This window comes from Cataglyphis hispanica, chromosome 23 (assembly GCF_021464435.1).
Source record: "Cataglyphis hispanica isolate Lineage 1 chromosome 23, ULB_Chis1_1.0, whole genome shotgun sequence".
Classification (NCBI taxonomy): Eukaryota; Metazoa; Arthropoda; class Insecta; order Hymenoptera; family Formicidae; genus Cataglyphis; species Cataglyphis hispanica.
Window position 1 is genome coordinate 122558 of NC_065976.1, and position 12660 is coordinate 135217.

General features: G+C 30.5%; 1 protein-coding gene across 6 annotated transcripts in view; it reads left to right on the plus strand.

Moving 5' to 3' along the window:
- The window catches only part of LOC126857938 (QRFP-like peptide receptor), a 62057-nt gene that overhangs the window by 41980 nt on the left and 7417 nt on the right, over positions 1–12660 (plus strand). For 3 of the 6 annotated variants that reach the window (XR_007688567.1, XR_007688568.1, XM_050607856.1), the window contains 5 exons: positions 1789–1912; positions 4158–4363; positions 7515–7629; positions 8168–8328; positions 12055–12213. Coding sequence is in view for 4 of the 6 variants with exons in the window: in XM_050607856.1 (XP_050463813.1) it covers positions 1789–1912; positions 4158–4363; positions 7515–7629; positions 8168–8328; positions 12055–12213 (765 nt within the window). In the remaining 2 variants the exon portion in view is untranslated. The other 3 variants (XM_050607857.1, XM_050607858.1, XM_050607859.1) reach the window with 3 other exon arrangements.

Below are 12660 nucleotides of genomic sequence, written 5' to 3' on the forward strand. Positions count from 1 at the left end.
TGGCCATTCTGGTCCCTTTTATTCTCGTTGCACGCAAACGAAGAGGGAAAAATTCTTTGGCGGAAATCTCCGTAGATGAGAGAGGAGAGCACAGGATGCAGCATAAACGCTTCAACCGTTTTTCCACCCTATTACGCGATTGGGTGTATCTATCCTATCCGCTTATTATATATCTATTTTATTCTTCTTATCCTATCCTTATTCTATTATATTAAATTCTCCTTTTTCTGCCAGTTGAGAAGTTCAATCTGATAAGCGCTTTTTTTTCCTTGAATAAAATTTCTTGGCTAAATTTTTCTTCATTCAATTTAAGCCTCCTACTTATTTGCAGTTTCGCGAAAGTATTTTTTCTCAATCTGTTAAACAAGCACAAACTCGCAAAGCATCTTTTGTAAATAATAAAATTCTTCTTCTTCTCGAAAATTTTTATTTTAATAAAACTCAGATTCTTTATTTTGCGCTTGTAAAATATTTTCTGCGTTATTCTAATAGATTTTTCATTTCTTTCCATCTAAAGTTGATTTTTTCCTTATAAAAATGTCGATTAAAATTATCCCATTTTTTGTATTATAATTTTTTAATTATTAACACATTTCATATTTTTGTTATTTTAAAAATAAATTTTTATTAAGATTTACTTGAATTAATTAAAAAGTACGGTTTTATCATTCATTTTTTTTAATTCGCTGAAGTTTTCTTGTGCTTTCTTGAAGTTTCTTTTCTGTTGAATTATCAATTATTATAAAATAATATATATATATATATATATATATATATATATATATATATATATTATATCTTACAATTAGTATCTTGATACGATTAATATACCTTGATACTCTTGTTAAGAAAAAAATCAGTTTTTAAATGTGGTCGAAGAATGTTTACTATTAAATTATTAAAATGGCAGAAAATGTACGTATATAGAAAAAATTAATAACTATTTGCAATATATTATTTCGAACGAAAAGAATATTTTTTGAGATGAAACTCTGCGATATACATTTTTGTTTCAAAGTTTTGTTTCTCTTAACTAAAAATTAAATTTACGAATTAAATTTTTTACTTTTGTTTAGACTTATTCCGCGTAGAAATTTAAATCCTTTTTGTATATAATCCTTTCTAAATATTCACTTTGAGTACCCGTTTTTAACAGCTACGGATTGAAGGTATGCCGTTCAGAGAGAGAGTATACACACACAAAATAGTCGACTTCACTGAGATTTCACTTTGGACGCACCATTTTATGGCATAATGTAATTACTCCGACATAGCTATTTCAAAATATTTCGCGACGTAATATGCGAATAAAATTGCTACGCGGCTAAGCTCTTTTTATTATATGATCTCTTAGATCGTGCGGTTTTATCATATTTTTTCGTGCTGCAAAAACGGAATGATGATGAAATACGCTTAGATTAATATCTGCGCATTAAATGCTAGTTCTCAAATAATGTATCTCGTAAGACAGGATAAAACGCTTTATAAATCTAGAAATGAGAACGTTGCGAGAATCGTAATTAGCATATGAAACCTTTTTGGAAATACTTCGCGTTTTTATTGCTTCAGTAGTGATTCGTTCGAAAATTTAATCGAAATTTTTTATCGAAAATTTAAAATTTTTAGTAAAACTATCGATTTTATTTCAATAAATATTATTTTCCATAGCAATATAATGTTAATTTTAATAAAATTTATTGTGAATTTTATATCTCTGCATTTGATACATACATATTTATATTTAAAATACAACTTGTTAAAATTTATATTATTTTGATATTGTTTCAGATATTATGCGATAGTGCATCCAATGAGAGCACAGTACACGTGCACTATAAGTCAAGCTCGCAAGATCGTGATTATAACTTGGATTACATCGTTTCTACTGGGAATTCCAATGATTTTTACACAGGTACGCGCGGTATATTCTCTCACATATTTGTAATTATATTTTTAATTAAATTACATACCATTATTTTTAATTTTCAGCATTAAATCCTTCACCATTTAATCTGTTCTAATTAAAACCGCATAAAAGTAAAATTTACTTAAATAATATTTTATTTTCTATCCGCGGAATGCCGAATTTAAAAGGAAAAGCATGTTATTCCTTATCCTTTAATGATTTTCGAACAATTTCTCGCTAAGGAGAAATCGATGAAAAAATTCCATGAGATATATTACACCGGTATATTTCAATGAATTAATGTAGAATTTATATTCGACAGAATTTACAACATATAAATGAAGTATAAATTAAGCCGTTTGCTACAGATCTGGAAAATATTCTGCGCATATGTATTAAAAGTCCATTAAATACGAATTCAAGTATATCATATCGATATCGAGCCTTCGAGCGATTTTTTGCTGTACAAAAACAATACGCCCGAAGTTTATATACATATTTGTATATATAATTTTGCACTGGCAATTATTATTCTGTTTTACACGGTACACGGCGCGCGGCATCATTGATTAACTTTGATATTCGCATACGCAATACGATACTCGGCAATATTTCGCTCTTGCTCATACTTAAATCACGAAATCTGAGAACGATACGCCCCGTAATTATATGTCCGATGAAGCTAATATATCTCGCTCCACCCACTTACTTCGAGGAACGACGTTTATCTGAACGTTAAAAAGATACACCGCTAAGCCGGCATATAATCGTCCGCGTAGTGATAAGTCGAGAGAATGTAACATGATTAGATTTCCAGTTGGTGAAAGTTTTCCCAAAGCACGCGATTTTTTCGAGTAAACAGGAGACTTGATAAGTACATCTCATTATTTATATATACAAGGTCTGTTTTAAAACTTTTATTGTATATTATCTTTAATGATACTCTGATCCGTATTCATACTTTGCATTTAACGCTAAATGCACTATTTGATACCGAGTGTTATATGTCCTATATGAAGAATGTCTCGTATCTGAAATTTTTTGAATCATGAGTAAGCATTAAATATAGGATACGAACACAGAGTTCGGAGTTTCAAAATTTTCTTTTTTACATTCTTTAGAGAAAACTTTCAAAGTCATTTATTGATGCGTTTCTACATTCATTTAATTCAAACAATGTTGTAATTTACAAAAATTGTATTTTACATAAGATAAGAATTTTTCAATGACATCAGAGATAAATCGATTGTAATCGTGATGGAGTCGGGATGTAAAATTATATTTATTTTTTTAATCAGGCATAATATTCTTAAATTGCAATTCACCGCTAAGTTCTTCTTATGCGAAAGACTCTTTTTTTACTCTCGCCAAATAGTAAAAATGAAAGATTGAAGTAAATGAAATTTTTTCAGATCTGGCATAAAAGTTATGGAGCCGTTGAAAATGAAACGTGAATGAAGAAAAATTCAGTGCCCGAAACAGAGATACTTACTTAAAGATATAGTTTGCAAAAAGCTTTTGACAAATTATTATATTTATAAAACAGTTATTTTCTATTTTTTACTTCAAACATAATTTTCTTAAAATAATGAGAATCTTTTTATTTTTATTTTCCAAAATATTTATGAAAAATGAATTATTTATCATTTTATCTCAGACCTCTCTTGTCTCATTGAAAAATCTTATAGAAAGATGACGTATTCTTATATTCGTGTTTAAATTAATGTAAATGATGTGTATGAGCGTCGATAGCAAAAGCTTTTAATGAAAACTGAGACGACTTCTTATTTAACTTCAGTCACGATTTGTCATTGTTATATGTTTATTCTTCTTCTTATCAGGAAAAAGATATAAAAATTTAAGAGAATTTTTTTTCCATGTTTTAAATTGTTCAGTAAATATCCCATTATCAGATGCATAAGATTGCTGGTGGTATTCAAAGAAAGAGAGTCATGTCGTAAAGGATTAATAAAGCATAGAGCGCTGATCCTTTTTACGGCGCCGTGAAGTAAATGGCGAGGGAGCGATAAAAATCTCTCGTATGCGGCGGCGAAATCTTATCACCGGTATATGTAAATGTCTGTCTAACGGCTTAATAAATGCAATTGTGCGAGATGGAAGACGAAAAAGTCGCCTATCATAAGAGAACGTGTCTTTTACGCATCCCGGTAAAGATTTCGAAGCAGCACGTTCTCCCCTCTTGCGTATTTCTTTATTCACACCTTTATTCTTATCTTTCTCTGTATTTCAGACGCACAAACAGGTCGGAGAGAAATATATTGCCTATTGGTGCGTTCGTGATTCCGAAGCTGGACTTTTGTGGCGATTCCACGAGGTTTACATGCTGATCGTGGTACTGATATTACCGCTAAGTATCATGGCGTTTTGCTACGCAACCATCTGCTGGGAGATCTGGCGCGTTATGAAGCGTCGGTATCATATGACGTCGCGACACGCGTAAGTTCAGAGAGAGTTTTTTACTTTTCTTTCGTCTTTGATTGTTTCAAAAAAAAATTCTCCTTTTGTGAATAATTCTCGAGTTTTAGTTACAGTATCTTCTTCTCGAAAAATATAATTAATATCGTCTTTGTTCAATTCAAATTTATGTTTATATTGACACTTTGTATTATCTCTCTTTAAGTACGGCTTCTGCTAGCAAGGATATTTGCGACAGTCTTTCCAACTGTCAAGCTATTGACATTGACGCTTACATACACACACGCATATACACAATTATACATACATACACTCACTGCTTCTGGGTGTCCCCACTTTCATTCCCTGAGTGTTTACGCTCAAAATTTGCACAATTGTTTATCAAAGTCATCTCTATACCGTTGAACAAAATAAAGCTCGGAAAATATATCGTCTTATTTCTCTAATTATTCATTGTTCAGTCGCGCTCATCTCAAGCAATTTTAACGTCTTCCAATGAGTGACCCTCAGTTCACAATAGTAGTGACGGTGATTAATCGAACACTGAATTTTTTACTTGAATGCATGCTTTTCTTCTGCTTCGCGAGAAATTAGAAAATTTATTCGAAAACATATATCTTTTAAGACTTCAATTACGTAAGATTTATACCTTAATTGAATTTTTTAAATCTTGTGAAATATATACATCTTTTGGTGAAAATATTTATCCAGACATGTATCGAAAGAAAGAAAAAAAAAAGAAATCAAGAAACGAAACAGATAATTAACATGATTAGTAAAATTAATTGAAATGAAAAAATAATAATGAGAATTATTTTTATGTTATTTTGCAGAATTTCTAAAGACTAAAATACAAAAACAATAAAATCTTCTCAATTATATAAAGCTTATTAAAACTATAGTAATGAAAATAGACGTTAAATATTTATTAGTGTATATATCCAATAATATTTCTCATGAAATACGCAACAAATACGCGTGCGCGTTTTGAAATTTTGTACGATTGACTTCTATCGTTTATTCCACCATGTGTAGGATATTCGATGTGAATCCGATTGCGTCAGTCATTAATTTATGCGCGACGTTCGTTATACCATATAGGCGCGGACATGATATAATCCACAAATGGGCATATAAACTGCTATTTGCCTTTCATAATATGCGACACCCCGAGCAATTGAGAAGCGTGTTTTCTCGTCTCTCGTATGAAACGTCGATTACCTCGTCGCAAACGTCAATCATTAATCGTGGCAAGATATAGGGAAGGGAAGGAGGAAAATACCATTTTTCGACATTTGATGAACGTTTCGTGACACGACGCTCCAACGATTTAATATAAATTGCAATCCTAGGTGGATTTTCGGATTTCGTCGAAATTCATATCGAGATCGATCGATGATAATACGCGACGAGAATCGCGTTTCAATTTATAACGCATTTTACGCGCGCTGTTTGGCAACTGTCGCTATAAAATACTATCATCTTGTGAGATTTCATTTGCGATTTATCATTTCATGGTTCTAAATGCAAACGCGAAATCGAAATAAACCTTTACCTTGTCAATTTTTGAATTGAAGATACAATGTAATTAAAACTATTTTTCTTACGATGTCATCAAATTATAAACAGAACGTAACTTATCTAATTTGATTTAGTGCACATCGTGCATTTAAAGCCTAAGGTACACAAATTTAATTGAATTAGGACTATTGCAGAAAGGCTATAATTATCCAAATTATCGTGTTTGTTACTATTAACTATACGTGTGTGTGAACACGTTGTGATATTTAACTTAGGCAGAAAGCAAACTTCTCGTAATTGATCGTAGTCATGCTTATGTAGCTTATAGCGCTTCTTTGGAAAGTGCAGGCTGCAGGCAGTTTGCTTGAAATAGATCAAGGGTGATCGGTAAATGTGATAGCGAATGCAGAAATGCGTTTGCACCTTATGACTTGACTTGATTTCGATTCACCGTCTTTCTCGCATCTTGTAAAACATCTTTATGCGTGTAAGTAACTATTTCTAGACAGCAGCTCGATGTGCTCGATTCTAAATGTGCACTTGTGAAATAGCTTGAGAGATCTCCCTGTTCTATCGATAATTGAAGAAATTTAATTCGAATAATATTTAGATAAATAATATTTGCCTAATAAATTGAAAATTCTTGCGTCTTTAGAAAGAGGGTTTTTTGTATTAATTAGTATATAAAACAGAATATTGTGGGATATAATTCCGTTTACTTTCAAAAAGGAATAAAAATTCTATAATAAAATTTATTTCTTTATTTTCTTTAGACGTTTGAAGACAAACTTTTCAATTTGTAAAAATTAGACGCAAATGAAATAAGCATATTTTTTATATTAAAAAAAAAAGAATGCTATGAAGATGATTGTACAATTTTCATGACTATTTTAATTAATTAAAACATACGATTATTTTTAGTTTACTTAAGCAGAGACTTTTTTTTTATCGAAAAAAGTGTAAAGATTTTTATTAGAAAATTTTCTATTCATTTGAAAAAAAAAAGTCAAATGCATAGAGGAGAAAGCGTTTTTATCTATTGCCATTAATCTTAGATTACTGTATATATAAAATCTAACACCATTGAATAAACGTCTCTAATTGCATGGCTTGGTATTGTTTGATTATTCTCCAATTTATGGTTTTAATATATCGAGCAATTTAGAGGAATTTCCTCGAGATAAAATTATGCTGATCAAAGGAAATTTCATAATATGGACAAAATTTAACAATTCTTCTCTACTCTTTATGTGAATCTATGAATGTCATAGTGAAAATTTAAAAAATGTGATATAAAGAGTGTATTAGAGTGTTTATATTACATATGATATATATATATATATATATATATATATATATATATATATATATCATAATATTAAATTTTTATATTAAGAATGTAATTATTATTAAATTTATGAAGGGATCTATAATTGAAAGGAAATTTGTTTGTGCTCTTATTTGTACTAGAATCGTATTAAATCTTGCTATTTATTTGCCTCTGCTTGAAGTTTAGTTCGTGAATAACTGATTTATTTTCGATCCGTTCATTCCGGAATCAGTAGTACATAACATCGATAGCATTAACAATGCATAATTAGTACGAGATCCTCTTGCATTATGATCATAGCGGAATTTTCATCTGTTTTAGATTAAGTCCAAATAGCGTGGACACGGAATCTATACCAATGACGCAACGACAGAGTGGAAATGAGCGTAAATCGCGTCGCGACGAGAACGATGATGAATTACGAACAATAAAGCAGGTTTGATTTTGCAAATTTTGCTTTGTGTAAACGTTGAAAAATAGGTAGCTATAAATACGTTCACAATACGTGCACCTGCACATTCTCTCAATAATCAAATTGTTCTTCCTAAATATCGCATTATTAATTAACTTTTAATTATTTGTTTAACAATTTGGAGTTTATCATATTCATTTAAAAAGGCTTATAGATTCCAAAAGATTATATAAAAATAATTTCTTTTAATTTTATATTAAAGGAATTAAGGATTAAGGAAAGAGCTATTTCTAAAGACTATAAATGCTATTTCTAAAGACCGTGACTAGACTAACGGGATAAAATATCTCTTTTGTTATTTATATACTCGCCCGATAAAATCGTCCACGCTCTTCGATAAACTTTAGTTATTAGTACTTGATGTATAACTATGTACTTTCTGTTTTATATTATGTAATTAAGTACTGCTACATACTATAATAAGATGTTCCGCAAGGGCTGTAAAGGTCCTGTAAATGTCGGAAAACTGTTTCGTGACTGCTCGGAAATGCTTTATCAACAGGTAGTGAAGATGTTAGTGGCTGTTGTGGTGTTATTCGCTATTTGCTGGGCCCCAATGCTCATCGACAATGTGCTGACAGCTTACGGTTGCTTGCCGCGTCTCAAGAACGGGACGCACAAACATCTCAATACCGTGTTTCAATTGATGGCTTATTTTAACAGGTATGTATAACTATGGATTTGTATGGGAGATTAAATGCCAGAGAGACGTTAATTAAAAACCGATCTCACTTGCCTATAGCAATTCGTCTTTCATGTAATCAAAATCATTGAGGAGATTGTTGCTTTCAAAGGATCGTTTGCAGGATTATATTATCAGAGAAAGCGCCTCGCTGGTCAGAAGTTAGTTACGTTTTGCCAACAGATCATGCAAACACATTGTAACATGTAAATTGTAAAAGAGGAAGTACAAATACATGATATGAGGGATATATGAATATATTTCTTGACTGTAGCATTTACATTTAGGGAGGATTTCTTACTCACAAAACATAAACTACAAAGCAAAAGTTATTTCGAAAATTTATTAGAAATAGATTATTTATTTATTTATTTTATTAAATTATATTTGTTTAACATCCTTTGAAAGTATTTCAAAATATTAATAAGAGAAAATTGTTGAATGTATTTTAATGTATACATATATGTAAACCGATATGGATTTTGTGCTCGTATTGAAAACTCTAAAATGCAGAAGTTAGAAAATATAACTCTATAGTATAAAGTAATTAAATAAAGTAGATGTAGAGGACGTCACTATTTATCAATTTACGAAGTTGTGTAATTTGAATACAAGATTCACAAAGTTAGAAACCTTGCCATTTTCTATAAATGTGTGTGTGTGTGTGTGTGTGTATGTGTGTGTTGTGTGATATGTATGTGGCTTGGGTTGGGGTATATTCCATATTTATATCTCCTCTACTACTATTGAATTATTCGTTATGCATAGAACACGAATTGCATTCTTTGACAAATTTTACTAGAATTTTTCAATAATGGACATACGGAATGCAATCATAGCTTCGTTTCAATAATGCAAATATTTTCGCGACAATTTTTTTCATGAGAAGTGCAAACATAGAAAACTTTAAAACTTTCCGGTATTATAAAAATATACATGAACGTATTGATTGGATTTGATGTTTGATCTTTCCGACATATAAATTTGACTTTTGACGATTCTTTTATGAAAAATTTATTTGACGTTTCATATACGTTTTTGAATATACAATTTGTTTTTACGAAATTACGCTGTGCATGGGTATATTTGCGGTTAGAATTAAAATTTTGAATTGCGCATTAAAGTACGACGACGCCGCAAGGACACGTGCAAAATTATTATGTTTTTGCCAAATGTGTATACCCGCTCTCTCTTTCGTACCACTCGTTTTTTACATACGCAATATAGAATGATAGCTGTAATAGCCATCTCTGCGAATACATCGTGTATCATTTTGATAACAACCTTTGATTAGCTTAACAAGTCATATCGCTGTTGGGCAACAATATTGAATGCAATAGATAAATTGCATACTATTGAAATGATTCGGGTCATTGCGAGAAAAGTGCATCCCCTGCCTCGGGGTTTCTACCGTTTTTCAAAAAAACCAAAAAATTCTTCAAAAAATTGATATTATCTTTACCTTTTGAAAAAATTGATTTTATTTCTACGATATTATTTTTTTATCTAAAGAAATAATCTCCTATTACTTTACTTGATTTTATTTCATGCTTTTAATTTGATTTTATTTTTATTGAAAGACGAAAAGCTTTTGTTATTACCTTTCTCATAATATGATTTCTTTGACAAACCGCGAATTGAAATTTTAGCAAAGAGAATTATGACAAAGAGTCTCGCTTTGACAAATATATTGTATAATATTGAGAAATTAAATCTCTAAAGAATGAATAAATGAACAATGTTTCGTTATCTTTTTAGCGTACAGTCGAGCTTATTTTAATGAAAGTTTCATTTAGTATTTAATCAAAAAAAAAAAAAAAAATCTAATACTAAAAATTTTTATAATCACTCTTTTTCTCTTAAATAATAAAAATTTTATATATAAATTTAAGGTATTTTTTCCTCTTGTTCTCTCTCTCTCTCTTTCTCTTTTGTTCGAATATAATGCGCTTTCTTGGACGCGTTCGACAAATATTTCATATTTTGTTCTTTGACTAGCACTTTTAATAAATTTTGTACCATGGACAAGGCTTTTCCATTGATAAACTAGAAAATCCTTTTCCTGTAACACTGCAAATATTAGAGACTGCTGACCTCTGTGCACAGTGTAATATGATATGAAATTGACATTCCTAAAAAAAAAAGCTTTTTGTAGACGGGAAAACAAATTACTAATCAACGCGTAAATCAAAAATCGCAAAGCGCAGTGAAATTATAGCATAATGAAAATTTAATCTTAATATTAAATATAAATTTTTAAAATAGCAATATTTTTTGTATATATACTTAACATTTTTCTACGTTAGTAGTTTGTTATCAAAATGAAAAGTTTTTTGAAATATCAAATTTACATTAAATTATTTCTATATGATAAAGCAACTTATTTGATAGAAAAGCAATATATTTTTTACTTTATGGAAGATACTTTTATATATAAAGGGAATAAACTGGATTTTACAACAAAACTCTGACATTTTGTATTTTTGGTTATAAGTTTTGCAAGCGTTAGTATAGGAGAGATACTATTTCAAATTTTAAAGTAGCTCCTAACTTTTTTCGATTGGACGGAAGGAAAAATCTTCGTGGCGGAGTTTAGCAAGTTTCCTAAGTTTGACCTGTGTTTGGACTGATTTTGTAAATATAGACATCCCTACGTGTGCTCCGAAATAGTATGAGAATTCGTAGTAGCAAGAACTAGATTTGTAAAAAAGTAGTAAAGCATTCTAGTTTATGCTTAACGATCGCAAACAAATTTTGATTTTCCAGAGACTTCTTTATTAATACAAATCTCGAATCGCCGATTTTTTATCCTTAAATCCGGTTCTACTACTTCTTTGCTACCAAAGTTTCTTTAGGATTATAAATATCCTCAAATTAACTGGTAGATATGCCAGACATATATTTGACATGTATAAAAGTATAAGACAAAATGGCTCATTATTTTTCAATAATAAACTGATACACTGAATATACAAATACAAACATATTAAATAAAATGAATTATTGTTATTCAATTGTAAATTTATTCAAATCCGCTTATGTTTCATAATTCTATAATATTTCTAACTTTTAATTATTAAATCACATTACGAATATTATTTTCTAAAAGAAAAATGTAATAAGTATTTATGTAATAATTTAAAGTATATTACTTTTTTATTGGGAAAATGACAAAAAAGCTGAAATTTTTTTTAAAAACATTAATATATCTAACGGATGTAAAAATGTTTTATTTTATTTTATTTTTTATATTAAATATAGATAGAGATATTATTAATTTCTAATGGTAAATATTATGTATTATATTACAAATAATCCTATTTATATACTCCCGAGTTATTACATTTTTTTTTTTTTACACGGACTTTCTTAAAATATATTCTATAAAAGGGAGAATTTTCTCCAGCTTTTATCATTCCTTCGTAGAATGTTCACAGCCTGCTTTTTCTTTTTGTTCTCCAGAGAAGCTGGGCGGGAAACACTTGAGATAGAATAGTCGATACAAAATTTGCATGTAAAATGGAGACGGGTCGAAATTGTGCCGTGCGCTTACGCAGTCCAGATTTAAAGTGCAGATTTCATTCCGCATTTTGATGCGAAAGACCGCGCGTGTTCGCAACTGTGGCTCGAACGGCTATATTACTCGCGATAAAGCTGTTGGCGACTTTCAATCCGTCGCTCCCTTAATCCGATATTTGGCATTGCAGTTGTATAAACCCGATAGTTTACGGGTTTATGTCCAAGCACTTCAGGGAGAGCTTCCTGTCGGCTGCCTGCGGCAGATGGATTTGCTGTCCCAGAAGAGGCTACCGATCATCCGTAACGAGGCATCCCAGCCTCAGCCAGACTAGAAGTACCAGCGTGAGGTATGTCACGCTGTTGTTTGTTACATGTGTCGATAGAGCTCTCGTTTTGATATCGGATAGAACGAAAGATGGAATGACAGAATTGCGTTTATCGATCTTTCGAAATTTACTCTTCGAATTTCCTCGTGCCATTTTATAAAAGAGATAGTGTTAGCAATTTTTTTTCCCTGCAGTGGTTTAAAAAGTTATCCTTGTAATATCCTTAAAAAATTACCATAATCGTTACCATTCTCGGTGAACCGCTTTTAATTTAATGTATGAATAAAGCGAGAGTTATGTAGACCCTAAATTACTTTTGCTTAAAGACTCGAGTAAGGCAATGACGTTTACGTATTCTATAAAAATTAGAACTCGCGCGGAATGGCGGAGGTATATTCGAAAAGAATTTATTTGTATTTTACGACGCGGCCCTCGGCAACATATTAATCTCAGATATGCGACTTTATT